The sequence below is a fragment of the Neocloeon triangulifer genome, unplaced genomic scaffold (genome assembly GCF_031216515.1).
Source record: "Neocloeon triangulifer isolate White Clay Creek 2 clone unplaced genomic scaffold, ASM3121651v1 ptg000003l, whole genome shotgun sequence".
Lineage (NCBI taxonomy): Eukaryota > Metazoa > Arthropoda > Insecta > Ephemeroptera > Baetidae > Neocloeon > Neocloeon triangulifer.
The window spans coordinates 5,031,074-5,049,426 of record NW_026775546.1 but is presented as its reverse complement, the minus strand read 5'-3'; the positions used below and the strand labels follow the sequence as shown (position 1 = coordinate 5,049,426).

At 36.4% G+C, this 18,353-nt stretch overlaps 4 protein-coding genes across 4 annotated transcripts; 1 reads left to right on the top strand and 3 right to left on the bottom strand.

Annotated features, from left to right (window-relative positions):
* Nucleotides 1-3,657: 3,657 nt before the first annotated feature.
* LOC132192686 (small integral membrane protein 8) lies at nucleotides 3,658-4,141 on the bottom strand. The gene is made up of 2 exons (XM_059612767.1): nucleotides 3,957-4,141; nucleotides 3,658-3,899 (listed from the first exon to the last, which is right to left on the bottom strand). Exons 1-2 carry the CDS (start codon nucleotides 4,050-4,052, stop codon nucleotides 3,744-3,746), a joined length of 252 nt encoding a protein of 83 aa, XP_059468750.1. The 5' UTR covers nucleotides 4,053-4,141; the 3' UTR covers nucleotides 3,658-3,743.
* An 882-nt stretch (nucleotides 4,142-5,023) lies between these two features.
* LOC132192931 (homeobox protein LOX10-like) lies at nucleotides 5,024-7,328 on the bottom strand. Its single transcript, XM_059613171.1, has 3 exons — nucleotides 7,155-7,328; nucleotides 6,161-6,264; nucleotides 5,024-5,861 (listed from the first exon to the last, which is right to left on the bottom strand). The coding sequence occupies exons 1-3, from the start codon at nucleotides 7,291-7,293 to the stop codon at nucleotides 5,457-5,459; spliced, it is 648 nt and encodes a 215-aa protein (XP_059469154.1). The 5' UTR covers nucleotides 7,294-7,328; the 3' UTR covers nucleotides 5,024-5,456.
* Nucleotides 7,329-11,983: 4,655 nt separating this feature from the next.
* Nucleotides 11,984-16,271, top strand: LOC132192745 (ADP,ATP carrier protein-like). Its single transcript, XM_059612842.1, has 5 exons — nucleotides 11,984-12,238; nucleotides 14,910-15,171; nucleotides 15,331-15,454; nucleotides 15,515-15,622; nucleotides 15,777-16,271. The coding sequence occupies exons 1-5, from the start codon at nucleotides 12,073-12,075 to the stop codon at nucleotides 16,017-16,019; spliced, it is 903 nt and encodes a 300-aa protein (XP_059468825.1). The 5' UTR covers nucleotides 11,984-12,072; the 3' UTR covers nucleotides 16,020-16,271.
* A 295-nt stretch (nucleotides 16,272-16,566) lies between these two features.
* On the bottom strand, nucleotides 16,567-18,285 carry LOC132205949 (thioredoxin domain-containing protein 15). Its single transcript, XM_059635352.1, has 6 exons — nucleotides 18,093-18,285; nucleotides 17,924-18,027; nucleotides 17,682-17,849; nucleotides 17,358-17,560; nucleotides 17,098-17,228; nucleotides 16,567-17,041 (listed from the first exon to the last, which is right to left on the bottom strand). The coding sequence occupies exons 1-6, from the start codon at nucleotides 18,124-18,126 to the stop codon at nucleotides 16,815-16,817; spliced, it is 867 nt and encodes a 288-aa protein (XP_059491335.1). The 5' UTR covers nucleotides 18,127-18,285; the 3' UTR covers nucleotides 16,567-16,814.
* Between the last annotated feature and the right edge of the window lie 68 nt (nucleotides 18,286-18,353).

Below are 18,353 nucleotides of genomic sequence, written 5' to 3'. Positions count from 1 at the left end.
AAATAGACCTGATGCTTTCACGCCGCGGCCAGAGGCAGATAAGCGACCCTCCAGCAGGCACGGACTGCCTTTATATTTTGTGTTTGCAACCTTGACCTTGATTTTATTTTGAAAAGAATATTACCAAAAGCAGTAGCTATTCTGTTTAAATGAAAAATTAGGCTGAAAATTTCTTGAATTGAGGACACAAATAATTAATTGAAGAAGTATATTATAATGCAAAAAAATCTTGGCTTGACAATTTATCAGATTCGTTGGAAATTTTACAAGATAAATAATTAAGAAAGAAGAAATACATTTTTTTAAGAACTCGTTAAAAGGATTTACAATTAGCACCACTTTCAAAACGAAATTTTTTTTTTTTTAATATTATCTTAATTCAACCTGAAAATGTGAAAATTTAATTTAATCTGCTGGAATTAATCCACTTCTTTCATAAATCACTATTTCCGAAAGGAAGTGAAACCTTGACTTATTGTCAGAAGTTACTATGCAAATTCCGGCAAATTCATCGCTTCTCATTTTTTTGGTCCCTCAAATTTTAATTGGAAATCTCCATCAACCATATTTGGTGAAATGTAATTTTTCCAAATTCCTGTAAATTTTAAAAAAAAAATAATATTTTTGAATTGCATTCTTGGTCAGGACGAACAAATGAACTGATGGCTCATTTTTTTTACTCAAATTTCTCCGAGACCCTTCAGATTCTCCCTTTGGGGGCCACAGTCCGTACCTGGCAGGCGGGTAATAAGGGCTGTTTGCTTCCATAATATGGTTAGCGAGCGCCGGCGGCAACTGCTGGCGTTATCAGGACTGCCATTGTGCTTTGAAAAGAGAGAGAGAGAGAGAGAGAGGGTGGCGGCCATCAAGCGTCGACGACATAACAACACACGCTGCTGGGGCTGCAGAAGGGCAATTTCCGCAGCCCGATTGGCTGTCTTCCCTTCGCGCAGTGACGTCACGTTTATATATTGGCATCTCCTGCTGCTCGAGAGCGAAAATTGCCTCTGTAATTCACACGAGCGCCGCTGGTTAATCTGCATGCATTAAATTCCAGCACGCCCCCACTAAGCAGTCTCTCTCGTCCCTCGCCAGATCGATCCCCGCTGCAACCTGCCCTCTTTGAAATTCAAATCGGTGGTTTTAAATGAAATTAACTAAAGTACTTTATTTAAACCTGAGCTTATGTAAGTTGCACACGTGTTGGGCGAGTGAAACGTGCAAAGTGTCGCGTTTCTTTCGCGCCTCCCGAGGTACACATCGTGCCGGGGTAATTAGCCTACGAAAAGACAAATATTTGCGTTGCAACCGGACGCCCAATTACAACACGACCACTGGCTGTCAGTCAAATTAAAGTTAACGAGCTGCCGTTGTAATTAATACACGCTCAAGAAGCACACAGCCTAATGATCCTCTTCATCGGCTGCGATAACATCTGTTTTACACTTGACTAACCGCTTGCCTCCGTTTTCCTTTAATTCATCTGTCTCAAAAGATTTTTCCAAAAAGGGGGGAAATTTGTTGGCAAATCTTCAAATATCAAAAGAATTTAAGTAGACGTTAATGTCCATTTTTATTATTTATAAGTTCATTGTCTTTACTGAATGGATATATGTCAAATTGCATTGATTAATAATCCCTTGTTAAATTCTTTACAACAATGGTGGTTACTTTCAAATTTAAAATTGTCTTCCGATAATTGCAAATATTAAATTACATTGCTGTAAAAACTTGTTTTTCACTATGTAAACAAGTGATTCAAAGGTTTCTAATGAATTGGGATTATTTTAAAAATCTAAAAAAGGAGGAAATGAATGAAGGATTTAATTAAATAACTTTTTTTTTTTAATTTGCTTAAATTTGCAATAATGTTCAAAATTTACGTTATTTTCAGTTTGATTAAATTTGCAGTAACATTTAAAAGAGTGAATGGTGTAAAAAATGTGGGTTGTTTCCTATTGGGTATGCTCATTTTTCCTCTTTTTAAAAGAGTTTACAAATCGTCTCTGTTTTTCGCATTCTTGTCATTAAATCATGCAACACAATCACCAAAGCTTCCTTTCCAAGTATTTAATCAATATAATTTGCAACCAATGTCTGATTTCTATATAGACTTGAAGGTATCGCAGGAGAAGGAAAAACAATCAAACGTTGACAAAATTCTGTTTTAGGTTGCGCGGGTTGCATAACGTTTTTTTTTTTATAGAAATTTAGTAAATTAATTTATCTGTGTTTTTTTTTTTGTATTTTGTTACTGCTTTTCAATTGTTTGTATCGAATTTGTAATAACAATTTTATTTACAAAAAACTTCGCATGGCCTGAGTGATTTGAAGTTGCGGGTTTTTTGCGATTAGCAAGGCGGGCATCTGTCTGGTGCCGCTGGGTGTTGGGGCGGCTTATTGGAAAGCAATTTCTTGCCCCTGGCGGAGAATATGGGAAATTTGTGCTGTTATCGGCCACTTTCACTCGGCTGCCTCGAGGGGCCCTAAAGCTTTTCTTGCTGCAAAAATGGAGTCGCCAAATGAACCGCAGCGGCGACGAGAGGTCCCCTTCAACAACCGCAGAAAATCACCGCCTATCGCCGCCGCATCAGACGTCCCATATTGGCCCGAGGATAATTCCGGACAAAATTGATGCCCACAAAGGTTTGATAAAAAAAAAGAAGTAAGAGGTGAAATTTATGGAAAATTGCGATTAATAAATTAATTACAAAATTCGGCCAGAGGGATTACACAATTAGAATTAGCGCGGAGCTGCTAATTGGAAATTAAAGCGGCGGTTAATTAATTAGCGGCGGTCGATCGGGCCTTGCGAAGGTGTGTGCGTTCGTAAAATTGGTCTGGCGAGATTTATCGCCCAATTAGTGTGCGCGGCGCTCAATAATGGACCGGTTGTCTGCTGACCACTCTCCAATCGAATTTGCAGCCGACTCTTTTAACGTGTTGTTTTTACTTATTTCCATGGCCGTCTAATTAACATTCGACACTCAAACCTAACTAAGCGTGTATGGGCACCGAGTCAAATTTAAAGCTTGGATTTTTCAAGAGCACCACACCACACCAAGGCCACTTACTTGCAATCTATAAAATTTAAAAAAAGGAGAGAAAATGCTAATTAGCTAATATGGAATCAAATCAACCTCAGTGAAATGTTCATTTTAAAGAATGACTATTTAAATGATAATTATTCAGTCAAATTGATTTTTTTTTAATAAATGCGTTTTTAAAGAGCTCTACTAATATGGTAAAATAATTTTCCAGCCAAAGTATTTATAATTTTTATAAATGATTTTTAAATAAGTTTAATTTTGTCAAGTCAAAAACTATTATTTACTTCTATTGTTTTCTGAAAATTTCTTATAGAAAAAATTGTTTCCATTGTTATATTGGCTTTTTTCACTTGTTAAAACATTATAATCACAAAAAAGAAACACGAGAAACAATTTATCGCAATACAGGGCAATTTTTGATGTTAAACAATTAGTTAATCAAATAATCGCTACCATTTTCATGGAATTTCCTTTAAATAATAACTATACAAATATATTTAAATTGAAAATAGGCAACTTTCTGAGATTTAAAATATTTCAAAGAGAAAATTAAGTTTTAAAATTTACTTAGGAAAATAAAATTGGAAATGTAACTGAAATTACAAATTTTAAACATTCCATTGATATCTACACTTTATTCTTACAAGCAATTTATTTGCGTGGTCTCTATGTATGAATTATTTTCCTTCAAAATCAATCCCACCGAGAGGGCCTTTTCATCAACGTCTCCTGCCCTTCCGTGTCGACAGCCGTGTACAGACCCATCCGTTCGTGCTGGGTACGCATGTAGGCCATGTAGCCGATGCTGACACTCAGGCCCACCAGTCCCAGAGCCATGATTATTTTATTCTGCAAAGCAACTATTATGTAAAAAAAGACTAAACTTTTAATTCAGAATTATCAAACCGGTTTAGCGTAAAGCTCAAAATTTGTGGCTCGGAACAGGGTGGACGAACGCATGGAGCGAATTCCATCTCCAGGCTTCTCATTCTTGCCCTCCATCGGCCGGAAACAGCCCTCAAACGAGGTCACCTAAGGCAAGGGACAATCCGGCATCCTCGAGGTTTTTGTTTTGGTTCGCAGATGGTAGATTTTGCTGAAAAGGTACGTTTGGCGCCCTCTAAACGTCGCCGCTCGAGTTCGGCTTTCACGAGTAGACACCTCACTTCCTCTGACGGCCTTTAAGAGAACTCCTGAATAGCAGTTTAATGGGGTCTGTGGCGCGAGGGGAAAAAATTAATATTATATCAAACAACAATAAAATAGGTCGAATTGAATCAATCAATTTCATTTTTTGATCACTATCAGGCGAGCTCAAAATTTTTCACATTTATCATAATTACTCATCTGATTGATCAAATTCAAATCGTTTTTTTCTTCATATTTATAATAGTAATAATTTGAGATCAAAATTAGTTTAGTCCTAGAAAATATTTTATTTAATTTGATTCAAATGAAAAAAAAGCAATCAGACCGTCATGTTTTAATTTGGCCACAGTTGGAGAATTTTTTCATCATTTTTACCACGCGGGTTGTATAAATTCCGAAACTGCAGGGGCCGTCTGAAGATCAAGTGACATGCGGGCTGCATACTTCAATAATCTGCAGGCGCCAGTGGTGCAGCTCTTTGGGGTGCTGCAGGTTGCCTATATTTTGTTTCTGTAGTTTTTTTTTTTATAAAATTGCATAATAAGCAGAATGATATCAGAAAATTAACTTCCATTATTTCAAAAAAAAAAAAAAAAAATACAGTCAGCTTACAAAGAAGCCAAAACGTTTATTAAAAGTTCATATTATTTACCTTAATATTTGTGTTTTAGTTTTAATAGAATAAAATATTTCTAGTTTAAATAACCTATGTTGTAATTGCTTTATCTAAAATTTTATTGCTCAATACAAAAATTCCAAAAATTATGTATTTACAAAATACATATTATATGCGCGCGCTTCCTCACATACAATTATATCCCTGACTCAAGTACAAATTATTTCACTGTTAAAGAATCTCCACGTGCTATAATTGTTAATTTCAACATAATTTAAACTAAAATATATAATTTACAACTTAAAGTATTTTTTGAACAATTTGTTTTTCATAAAAGTATTTGAAGTTGGCGTGCTCATGCTGGGTTGCATTTTATGAGGGTCAATTTTGAGCTACACAAGCAATATCTGCTCAAAAATTTTCTGCGGTTTTATTTTAGCGTTGACTTCCTTTCGATCCACTGCTATAAAAATGGCGCTATCAGTTTTGTTCAAAATTGCAAGATGTGAATACAAAACCCCCATTGAAGCCAACAATAATAATATTTTTTGACTCCGCAGAACAGAAATTTGCAACAATCAAACTTTTGATTCGATTTCATCAGATGAGTTTCTCTTTAAGTAAAAATACTTTTGGCAAATTCACCAGCATCTGCTGGGTTGCTGAACGCTGTGGAGGGTGGCGTAGGTGGGTTGTTCAAAGTCGGTCATGAGCTGGTGATGACTGGGGGCGGCATACGCAGGCGGACAGAAGTATGGGGGTGGCTCGAACGGCTGGTGGTGCACTGTGGCCGAAATGACATTGTTGTTGTTATTATTGTTGACACTGGCAGGAGGCGGCTCTTTGGCGTAGACGCATCGGCTGGGGGCAGCGTTGGGGGCGGAACTCGCGTCAGGAGGGAAGCGCTTGGACTTGTACCGCCGATTTTGGAACCAGATTTTGACCTGGGTGGAGGTCAGCTCGAGTTGAGCCGCGATTTGGTCACGTTCTGGCGCACTTAAATATCTCTGCTGGTGAAACCGTCGCTCTAACTCCTGTACTTGCACCTTAAGATAAAAGTTTCAACAATTAAAATTGAAAAAATTACTCCCTTTTTAAATTGAAACCAAACCCAATATTCAACCAAATTTATAGAATGTTACAAAAGACAAAAACATTTCTGCTTTTAATCATAAACCAGAACTCTAATTTAATTTGATCTTAAAACATTGAGTAATAAAATAATAAAATTGTGTTTCTTTGCTCGCCAGAATTTTACAAAACTTTTCAATAAATAATTGAAATTTATAGACTTCAAATATTCTCTGATATATCCCATATTAAAAAACTTTCTCAAACTGCTTACCTGTGAAAAAAGTACTCTGGGTTTTCGTTTGATCCTAGGTTTGCTTGTTGATTCAGATTTTGATTTCAGAGGTGTTTTTTCAAGTTTTGCTGCATCTGCCGTAACTGCAACCACGAATTTGCCAAATTTTTATAGAAAATAATTAAAACCTATCTTTAGGAATTAAAATCCTTTATTGTAAAATAATAACTTCCCCACAGTATATAAATAAATTTTATGAATTTGAAAATTCAAGACCATATGAATATGGAAATGAAAGTGACTATCTTTATTTACATCGTGCGCCCCAATTTATAGTTTTTTTACGTACACAGGCGGGCTTAACGCACACGCGTGTAATTTTATATGTTGTGCATCAGCGGATCTTTACTGCCTGATGGACGGTCAGTGATAAAAAAAGAAAGAAACGAAGGCGATGTTGCATTAAATTTTATTCATCGCAATTACGTCACTGTCGAGATTCCGTTTCAAATAAAATCTAGGGCCGCTTGCAAACAATCTGACAATGAGACTTTCCTTGTGTTTTACGGTGCTTTAATTTAGGCTTTTTAATATTTTTTTTTTTAATTTCATTTAGAGGAAATTGTTTGAATAATTCTTTAGGATCCAACAAACTGAAGAATCATAAAATTTCATTTAAAAATTACTTTAATTTGAAAACCTATGATATTTTTGTTTGGAATTAAATTTTTAATTCACAATTCACCTCATTTTTAAATGGCTATAATTTAAGAAATTAAAATTTATTATTCATAATTGGTTCTCCTAAGATATACTGTTTTAATATAAACAAATTTTTCGCATTCGAATAATTACACCGCAATACAATTAAATCTATTTTTTATTTTCAATGAAAATTATTCCATTTAAAAAAAAAAAATAGCCTATATGTCTAAAACCGATTATTTAAAAAAAAATCTTTGCCAGTTGCTCAAGATTTCAATTTTGTAAAATAAGTCCAAGATTGAGTAGTTCGATTTCTTTGTAGTCTAACCTGGTGGTGGCAGGTGTGGTTGGACGTGATCAAGTGGCGCGAAAGTCGCATGTGGCGGCACTGAATCCTGCCAGCTCAGGTACTCAGGGTAGGGGTCGAAGGTCGGTGTGCAAGGGTCGGTGAAGATGAGGTCTCGCATGGCGTAGGAGCAACTCGTCGTCTGCTCGCCCAGCATCTTTCCTGCCAATGACTGAGACTGACTAACTTCTGGACCGATCATCTCTCGGCTGGTCGAGTTTCCCTCCCCCTCCCCCAGGCTGGAGAGTGAAACCCAAGACAGCCAAATTAGCCGCCTTTGGGGCTTAATGGACAAACAGACGCTGAACAGAGACGCAAAAAATAATATAGAGCGGGGTGCGTTCGTTTTTTTTCACCCCCTAGGCTCGAATTTTATTGCTGGGACAGGGTGAGAGAAAGGGAGCTGCTTTTTCGGTGTCACCAAAGCAGGTGGTTGGCGGGCGACAGGGATTTGAAGATTCCATTTTTCAATTTTTTAGTTCCAAGTTAAGATTTATTGGCTTTTTTCATTTTTTTATTTTTACTTACTTGAAATTTGTGTACATCTCATTATTTATAATTAGGTATTTAAATATTGCCTATAATATTTTTCACATATAAAAGTGTATAAAACAAATTTAGTAGGATGATTTTTTAAATAATTTGAAAGGAATATATAAATATCTTCCGCAACATGATGTCCTTAAATATCTATTTTGAGTTTGAGCAAAATGAAATTATTTTAAAACTTGCACTAAAATTTTTATTCCCCACAAAAATGTTATGTTTTTATGAAACAGTGGCGGTAAAGATCGATCAAGATAAGACTTAAAAGCTCCTCAATGCATCATACACATCACACACGCGATATGGGTGAAAACAAATTTCAAACTTTACGCTGATGGACTTGCGGCGCCTTATTGTGTGCGGGGGTGACTAAGGATCGACCGACCATGCATGCAGTCGTGGCGCGCCGCACATAATTCCACAACATTCACAGTTAAAACGCCAAACACGTGTTCACTTTAAGTGCAACGGCGGCGCTCAGTCGAGCCTTCGAATTTTTACAGCGCAAAAAACGCATTTTAACACGTGAATCTCGTACACAAAGAGAACAATATCAATGCGAAGCTTCACAAAACAATCTGGTTTTTAGTTGGAAAGAGAGTTATATTGGCTTAGTATATATGAATAATAATTGTTATATGTTGAAACAGATCTAGCATTCAAATAGACAGCCGTCTCTATTGTCAATATTATATTAAAAAAAGAGGCAGAAAATGTTGAGAAGTTGAATGAAATTCGGAAGCAATTATCCGATCTCTTTAAACTGAACGTTAAGATGAATTAAATTTTAAATTATTGTCTGTCACACCAAAAGAATATGCAAAAAAAAAATTATGCCAAAATAATAGTAAATAACTTTTATTCTGTCCGGTTCAAATCATTTCAGCATTTCAGCTAAAAAGAAGGGTATAGCGGATCTAGAGAATAAAGTTTAAAAAGAAAAGGAAATATATAACCAACTATTATTTATATTATTAACTTTATAGCTTCAGTTTTCAACACTTGTGCATAAATTTTGGTTGAATTCAATATTTAATTGATTTTGGAATGTTTTCACAGTAAAAAATAGGGAATTTTTATACATCCTCTAAATAAAAATTAATATTAACAAAAAAATCCCTAATGAAAAATGAAGACCACACAAGACTATATAGACAGAATTATTATTGATATTTTTTTATCTTCTATCATATTAGCTCTTTCTGTATATTTTCAAAACATCAAAACCACCAAAATGAATGAGAGGATCGACTTCCAAATTTAGATTTTTTGGCGCCATCCATATAAAGGATGGAGGTGGTGAGTCCGGAGGTCCCGGCCGGTCGAGGCGCAACGCGGATAAAACGCCAGAAAGCACGGGAGTCGCGCTTATCGCGTTCGGCCGGGGCTTTTAACCGGCGAGCTTCTGCTTCTATGCATAAATAATAAATTATCTCGCCTTTTAATTCACTTTGTCCGCGTGTGTGTGTGCCGGTTGCCTGCTCTCGCTGCCGCGCGGCGAGAAACATTTATTTTCGGAGCAAAACAGCCCCGCGCGTTGCAGGTTGGAAATTTATTCCCCGACCGGCGGATTATCTGCCTGCTGCCAGTGGGAGTACATTTAACAGACCAACACGTCGCCCAGATAAGCGGCCGCGGGCTAATTGCTTTGATCTCTGCTGTCGCTCGAATTTCAACCAGAGACTTTCTTCATTTCTCCTTGCGCTGCACCATCTTGCGGGCCTGCTTTACCACTTTTGGAGTTGAATTTAAAAAAATAAAATGACCGAAATTTTCATCCGAGTTAAAAAAAATACAAATTTTAATAAAAAATTATAATGTATAACTATATTGTTATTGAATTATAAAACATCTTTATTATTAATTTTTTTACAATAAATAATAGAATTATTTTATTATCATTATTATTATTAATTATTTTCATTATTTTGTTTAAAAAAAATAAAATATGAAAATTGGTTTGAACACAACCAAGTGAACAATTATTAATATTAAATCAAATTTTAAATTTTTAAATAATCAAAATTTCTTATCATCATAACTATAAAATTCGGAAATTAATTTTACTAGCAAAAGCCTATTCAACGTATAATAAATTTTCTTGTTATCATTTTTTTTTATTCTTTCCAATTTCTGTAATTCTTGATGGGTGGGCAAATTAATAGTAAATTTATTTATAATAACATATAGGATTAAAGAAAACCTCTCACAATCATTAGCTTTTAGTTTTAGTTAGATTTTATAACAAATTAATTTCAAGCTAACAAGCACTAACAAGTTTTGACCTAGTTTAAATCCTGATATAAAACCAATCGTTTATTAATAATAAATTTTATACGTTTTTATTTTCAAATTTCTAGGTTTATTTACAAGCAATAAAATAATTTTTTTCCTTCCAGTTTTTGCAAGATTGTTCATTATTATTATTGGTATTTATTTCTGCAGTTTTGCAATATTCAAGAAGTGACATGTCTTTCCCAAGCAATTTTGAATTGTTCACAGTTTTATCTATAAAAAAGATTTTTTTCTCCAGTTAAAAATTTTCCTGCTTCTCTATCTTTTCAACTTTTTTAAAAGCCACATTGCCGCGCGCCTTGTAGCTGGAGGCGTGTTTTCTTTCTGCGCTGTAAAAATTAACTCGGTTCTCACAGGAGGACGCCGGCGCCGAGAATTTCTCTTTTTTGTCCTGCGAACCGCGCACCAGACTGGCGGTGGGTCTGGCGGAGAATTAAGAAGTCGCAGACAAAAGAGAAGCGCTGCGCTCCAGAGGCGCCTTTCTTGAGATGACATCCAGAAGGCCCCTCAAACCATTTAACTGCCCCAGATTTTTTAGAGACCTGCCGCCACAATCTCGCACCCCTATTTACACAAGATGGCAAAATAAACATCTCAATTACCACTTAAGATTTACAAAAAAATATTTTTGAGCCATTTTTCTTCTTAATCCAACAAATATATTAGAGATTAAATTAAAAAAATAATGCTTCAATCCTGAGGTTATAGGAGTTGTTATAAATTTGTCAGGACTTTAAAAATTCATATTATTTCTGGGAATAAATACATTCAATAAATTTCAGACTGCAGACCTTTGAATTTTAAAAGAAAAAAGAAACAATCAAGTCCATGAAAGTGGTGATTTTTTCTTTGCAAAAAAGTAAAAATCAAATTTTTGGTTTATATAAACATATGGTCTTCTTTTTGCTATATTATGCAATAAATTTTATAATTATTTGCCTTCATTCTCTTCATGAACAGTTGCCCAAGTTTTATGTTTCCAAATTGTATAGAAAGAAACTATTGTTAAATATTTATTTGTTAGGCGTTTGGCATTTAAAAAAAAAATTTAGCATAATGAATTATGATAAACGTCTATTATATTAATACATTTTCTATTCTCAATTCAACCAGCCAATTTTAAAGTAGTTGGAGAAAAAAATAATAGTAAGTCTTTTCTAGAATAAATAATATGGCAAATAAATAATTAATTTAATTTTGCTTCGCAAATCGCCGCCTAACGTAAGCTGCACTATAAAAACATTTTTAAAAACATTGTAATCTTCACCGAACCCACAAATACTGATATAAATTTTTAAAATCGTCACACTCTCATATTTTTTTCCGGCTCACGATTATATGACTGATACGATAAGTCAATATGTGATGGCCGTTATGAAAATTAAATCACTAAAATAACAAATTGCATACGAAGTGCATTACAAAAGGCTGACGCAAACGCTCACGTTGAAAGTGGCCCAAATGCATTGGGTCGACGCTCTTAAGGTCGAGATTGTCACACGCGGCCGAGGAATTCAGCCCTTACAGCACTGTCTCACAACCAGCGGCGTAACTGGGATGATAATTAGCAATCAAAATTTAATTTCGCGCCAATTATAACAAAATTTCTTGCCTTAAATTTTGAGTAAATTGATATCATTATTATTTTTTTATAAAATGTAAATTGAGATTTAATTGGCTCTCATTAAATAATTTAATTTTCATAGCAATTTCATACAAATAAATTGACGTTTAAAATCTTAAATTAAACTGAAATTATAATTCAATTTTCAGAGTTGATGTTTCTTAAACTAATGAAATTCTAAAATGAACGAAAAAATTTATAATTAAGTATCACAATTTCATTAAAGATAATTTAATTAATAATTGAAGTCGAGGTTCGCCCCTGGCGGCGGCGGGGCGCGTGCCGCCGAACGGAGGGACGATAGGGGCGGACGAGTTTACTTTAGCAGAGTAGAGCGGGTATGAAGTCGCTCCTTCGACCCGCGGCCACCGGCAGAGTAGCAGCAGCACACCTTTTGCAGTTGATCGTTGCATAGTTGCCCAAAGAAGACCCAAGATGAACGCTTCGATCACCGACCCCGTGGCGTTCGCCAAGGATTTCATCGCCGGTGGTGTGTCTGCCGCTATCTCCAAGACAGCCGTAGCCCCCATTGAACGTGTGAAGCTCCTTCTGCAGGTCCAGCATGTGTCCAAGCAGATCGCTGCTGACAAGCAGTACAAGGGTGAGTGACCTTCATTTACCCCCTGGAAAATATACCCGATCCGGGGCTCAATGTGGTCGTTATTGATTGGGAAAAGTGGCCTAGTTTTGAATGAGAGGGGCTTTTGGCTAAACCTGGCTGAAGGAAAATCTGGGTCAAAAGCAACCCTCATCTTTTTAGGGGGTGGAATAATCAATAGAATTTTTAAAATGAATCTTTCACATTGTAATTTCAAAATTTTTATGTGTGAAGGAGAAGAAATATAGAGAATAGTTGAAGAAATGAAAAAATGAAAGGGTTAAAAGACAATTGCAGCTATTTTGATAAACGTTTCAATTATATAACAATGCGGAAAGGGTGTTCTTTGCCAAATATTTTTTTTATGAAATTCAGTTTTTTCCAGAGTATTCTTGAATAATTGGAGGGCAGTTTAAGATACCTTAATAAATTTAAACTTCTTTAAAATTAAATCTGAATTAAATTAAAATATTTTCAAGATTATTGATTATTTTACTGACCGAACGATTCGTTTGAATGTCAACCAATGACGTTTGTCTCATTTTTATTCTGCCCTTATTTCATCATCCATTTTTTTTTTCAATCTTCCTCCCCTACTATCACTGAAAAAAATCATTTTTTAAGTTTTTGAAAATACTTTTCAATCTATTATTTTATTCCTTACTTGGCGATTGCCCATTTAAGTTTCTTGAGGGCGATTAAGTGAAATGAAATCGTTGCCCTTTGGGCTTCGCAAAAGGGGAATGCGGTCGCGACGTGTGTGATGTGTTCACCATTGGCTCTCGCGGCGGCCCCGAAAATAGTTTTGGCCGCTTTTGACTCACATGACTTTGGCGAAAAAAGCAGCCCGGTTCTGACGTCATTGGGAGACAACGGTGCGAGGAAACCGCCGCCCGTCGAAACCCCCGGCGCGCGCCGCAGGAATCCCGCCGACGGCGAAAGTGCAAATGCTGCACTTTTCCTTTTAGAATTCCACTTTAAAACAATCCAAAGCAGCAGTCCGATGTCCTAATTAAAAAAGACCATTTGAAGTGCTAATTGTAATAAATAAAAAATATTGAATATTTACTTAAAAAATTATCAATTTACTTCAATTTAGGCTCTTTATATTATTTTCATTCAGAAACTTTTCACTTAAAACAGTTTAATTCAATATATATCAATCAAAGCTGAAGTTCTAGAACATTTTGAGGGCGTTTTGTTTCAATCATGCGCTGCTCGAAGCCCAGCCAGCAGTTATGGATTTTCCTTCTCCGACCGAGCTTTCTGCATCGAAATGTGGGACGGCTGCTTTTTTCGAGCGAAGCGCGTTTGATGCGGCGTTTGCATAACACTTGGCCTTGCTCTTTATCACACCTTGCTGGTTGTAAACTAATGTGCAAACAAAAAAGCTCTGACGAGCAACGCGTGAAAAGCTCAAATACAATACAACAAATCACCTCCCAGTCCCTATGTATAATTGCTCAAAAATGAAGTATTCTTTTAAATCAATTGACTAAATCTAAGCATTTTAACTCTATATTCCTTTTAATATCTTTTAATAAAATTAATTTTTTTTGTTCTAATTAAAAATAAAAGTTTCGTTGTCTAAAAATATTTAAAATTTGTTACAAAAAGGCAGTTTTAATTTCTTTGCCTCTGTTTAATTTTTTTTTTCACAATTTTTGAAGTAAATTGAAAATTTCAGTTATGAAACGTAGGACATGTTTGTAGCTCGGACGCGGCGATGGTTGCCCATTGCACTTTGGTGGTTACATGTGACCCACTTCTGACGCGGTCGATCAATGGGCGCTTAAAATTAGCACCGCGCCGGTCTATATGCAACCGCCTGCATCAGAGCCCGCGAGAGAACAATATCAATAGCTCACATAATTGCACACACACGCGTGTTAAGAAAGAGAGCCACAGAACGACCGCGTCCCAATAGCAGCCGTCCGAGGGCTATTCCTGGCGCTGGTGGCTCGCCAGCAGCCAGGCCTCGTGCGCCGGCGGACAGACGCACGCTTAAAAACCGCGCTGTCGTGCGTCCAAGGCCAACAATTCGGGCCCATCCGGTGCGCCAATTTTTTTCTGATATGTCCCATATTGATTCTGGATTATTTTATCACAAAATAAAAGTGCTCAAACAAATTGAATGAAAAAATTATAATAATTTTCTCTTTCATTTTTAGACTTGTTTTGAGCATAATAAAAAAAAATATGTACCAAAAAATGAACTGAAAATTTAAAAAATTTAGCAAAGCAAACCTTAAGAAGCCTACTTTCTACAAAAAGTTTTTGGCAATTTTTTCTTTAGCCTTTTATGAAGTTTACAAACCTGCACAACAAAAGCAAAAAATAATTCTAGAATATAAAATTCCTTAAATCTTTTATGGCTTCATTTTATTGAATAAGGTTCACATGCAGATCAGTAAATTAATGAAATTAAAATATCTCAATGCATATTTTCCCCACGAATTTCAATTTTCCCAGGTTGCAGGAAACTGCAGAAAAAATATCATCATTTAATTAATATTTTCAAATTTTTTTGTGAAATACATCAAAGTAAAATATTAAAAAAAAAAGTGAAAAATAATGACCACCATTGAGATCCGGAGAGAATACAAATATTAGAACACACTTTTTTTTTTTTTTTTTTTTTTTTACTAATTTCTACTCTTTTGGTGCATTCCAGGTATTGTGGACTGCTTCGTCCGCATCCCCAAGGAGCAGGGCTTCTCCAGCTTCTGGCGCGGTAACATGGCCAATGTGATCCGTTACTTCCCCACACAGGCGCTCAACTTCGCCTTCAAGGACAAGTACAAGCAGGTCTTCCTTGGTGGCGTTGACAAGCACACCCAGTTCTGGCGTTATTTCGCCGGTAACTTGGCGTCTGGCGGTGCCGCTGGAGCCACCTCCCTCTGCTTTGTCTACCCTCTTGACTTCGCCCGAACAAGGTAAAAAGTCATCAATTTTAAATAATTTATTTAGTTTATTAAAGAATATAATGTTAACTACTTGGAAATAATTGAATTTTATGGAAAAATCACATTTTTTTTTTAATTTAAAATTGGTTATGAATTATTAATTTTTGCAATGTTTCATATTATACACAGGTTAGCTGCTGATGTCGGCAAGGGAGGAGCCCGCGAATTCACTGGTCTGGGCAACTGCATCTCAAAGGTGTTCAAGTCTGATGGCCTCTCTGGTCTCTACAGAGGTTTCGGAGTCTCAGTGCAGGTACTTTAAAAACTTCTGAAACTTGTTTAAGTTCAGGCTTAATCAAAATTGCGTCCCTAGGGTATCATCATCTACCGCGCCTCATTCTTCGGCTTCTACGACACTGCCAAGGGCATGTTGCCCGACCCCAAGAAGACCCCCCTGGTCGTCTCATGGGCCATTGCACAGGTAAAATTTTTCTTTACAAGTTCCGATTCTTTACAAGTTCCGAAACTCAAATAATTCAGAAAAAGAAACAATTGATACAAAAAATTGTTACTTATTTTTAAATTTTAGGGTATTTATTTCATTTTATACTAAAAATTTATTTTCCTCCTGGCAGACTGTGACCACCGTTGCTGGCATTATCTCCTATCCCTTCGACACCGTGCGTCGGCGCATGATGATGCAGTCCGGCCGCGCCAAGGCTGACATTCTCTACAAGAACACCCTTCACTGCTGGGCAACCATCGCCAAGAACGAGGGCACTGGTGCCTTCTTCAAGGGCGCTTTCTCCAACGTTCTCCGTGGTACCGGCGGTGCCTTCGTGCTCGTCCTCTACGACGAGATCAAGGCCCTCTTGTAAACCATCCCGGAGTCAACCGAGTCCGCTGACGGGTGCGACGGGGTGTGCGCCCGCCGGCGGACGCGCGCCTGCCCGCTGTAGTCCTAGCGCTATTTTCGTTCCGAGCTCAGGAGTAATTCTTTTCGCCGACGCACGCGAAAACCAAGCGACACCGAACTATGTATATATATTTTGACCAGAAGTAAATTATATGCTGCAGATAAAGAAATAAAAATGATGGAAGGCCTTTGAAAGACCAGAAGAAACGAAAAAGCCTTGTTTCAATTCAGTTTTCATCCTCATATCAATATAGAACAAAAAACATCAGCCAAAGTGATAATTAACTCAAAATCATTGAAATGTTTGAAGTTTTGACGATAAAAATTATGTGCTCAAGTTATTTGAATTAAGCTGAAGAAAAAGTAACAAGTATGGTTTCAAATGATCGAGTTATGAAATTTGATGTGACACAATTGGAACTAGTCCGTTACTATTGCACAAGATGAGATGGAATTAGAACATTATTTAGCTGAGCCACAAGTAGAACAATTGTAAAATTGAAAATCTATTGTTTAACTCAAATCACATCATTTATTAATAAACATTTAAGACCTACTGACTAAGCAATTTGCCAGCTTCAACAAATGTCAGTCGCAACCCACTTTTAAACCCCGATAAGACTGAACATTATTTACATCACTCACTTCTTGAATTTTCTCAATTACTGCGTGTCAATTATTTGGATTCACAATTAAATTATGTTTAACTTCTCCATGCCGTTGATGCTTCAATGAAATCTTTTAATGCATCTGATCATTAGTCAGCATGCTCATGGTGGACTTCATCAGCCTCTCTCCAAACTCGCTTCACTCCGTCGATCATATGGCGCCAAAGAGTAGAACGTAATGCAGCGAAAATACCGCAAAAGGCTACAAAAGCCCAGGACAGTATCAACCACTGATCTGTGGACTGCTCCACTACATTTGGAAGGGGCCCAGCAAAGTCTGCTGAATACACATTCAACATGCCTTCAGGCTCGATTCCTGAAAATGAAAGAAATTATTTAAAAAATAAAACCAAATTGGTTCTTTTCACTAACCAGTCCACTTTTTGACAAACTTTGCAAACATCTTAAGATTGTAATCAGTCTCATTGAAGCGAGCGACGGGTCGCCCATTGTGAAAGAGAAGGAACGTTGGCACACCGACAATACCAAACTGTGTGTTCCAGCTGAAAATTTGACAAAAAATTCGATTGCAATCATTCGATTTGTATTTTCGAAGGACTTGTTCAAACACTAACAAATAAGCTAGAGTTTACTCGGACGATATTAAGTTTAGGAGGAGAAAGTTACTAAACCTGTAGTGCTTCATTGAATCAATTGCAGCAAACTTCACAGCTGGGAATGTCCTTGGAAGGGCATTGAAGAAAGGTGCGGCGAGACAAGAGAAAGGACACCAGCTGGCGTAAAACAGAAGCCCAACGCATCTACCAGGTGTCTTTCGGCTGGTTACATTGGCCTCGGTTTCAAGTAAAGCCAGAAGACCAGTTCCATTTACAAGCTGTTTAAAACGAAATTAATAATTATAAATTTAATAAAAAAGCTTTATATTTATAAATACGTAGTTTTTCATTGCAAAATATAACAATAAATTATTCAAGAATTTAAAATTGCTAATTCACCTCGACGGGAGTGGGTCCATCAGCGTATGGTTTGCAAGCAACAGAGAAGGTGCTTGTTGCATTGGCTGCTGTGACGTTCTTTTCCTCGATTGTTGGATCCACTATGGGCTCACCGACGGGGTTCTCCTCTGTAGCAATTTCACCCTCTTCCACCAGCACTTCCTCGTTCTAAAAATGCAATACATAATGTTTAATACGTTCAGTTTTTTTTAAAAATTTCTAAAGAATTCAAGAATTCAGACCTCGCCAGTGGGCAGAAGATTTGTGCTGTGGTCAATCTGCTCAAGACTGGCGGATGATTCAGCTTGACAAGGACAGAGGCTATAAATAATTGCCAATAATGCACCTAAAAAAAGGCGAAATTAAAAATAATTGAGTTATAAAGAAATATTTAATGAATTTAATTCTTACAGCCTATTGCAGGAAACAGCCCAACAAATCTCATTTTGGTTGGATTTTGTTCTTATAGTTTTAAATGTTAGAATTACTAGTTTCTTGCGGCATGACTTTTAACAAAAATTAAGAATTTTTACTCAAAAGTCGCGATAAACGAGTTGCTTTCAAATTGTTTACATTAAAACGGCATGGGCACGCCCACTACTCCGCTAGATGGCAGCACCAGTTATGGTTCATTGCAGAAGGGTTTATTTTTATGAGATCTTTTTTACGTCA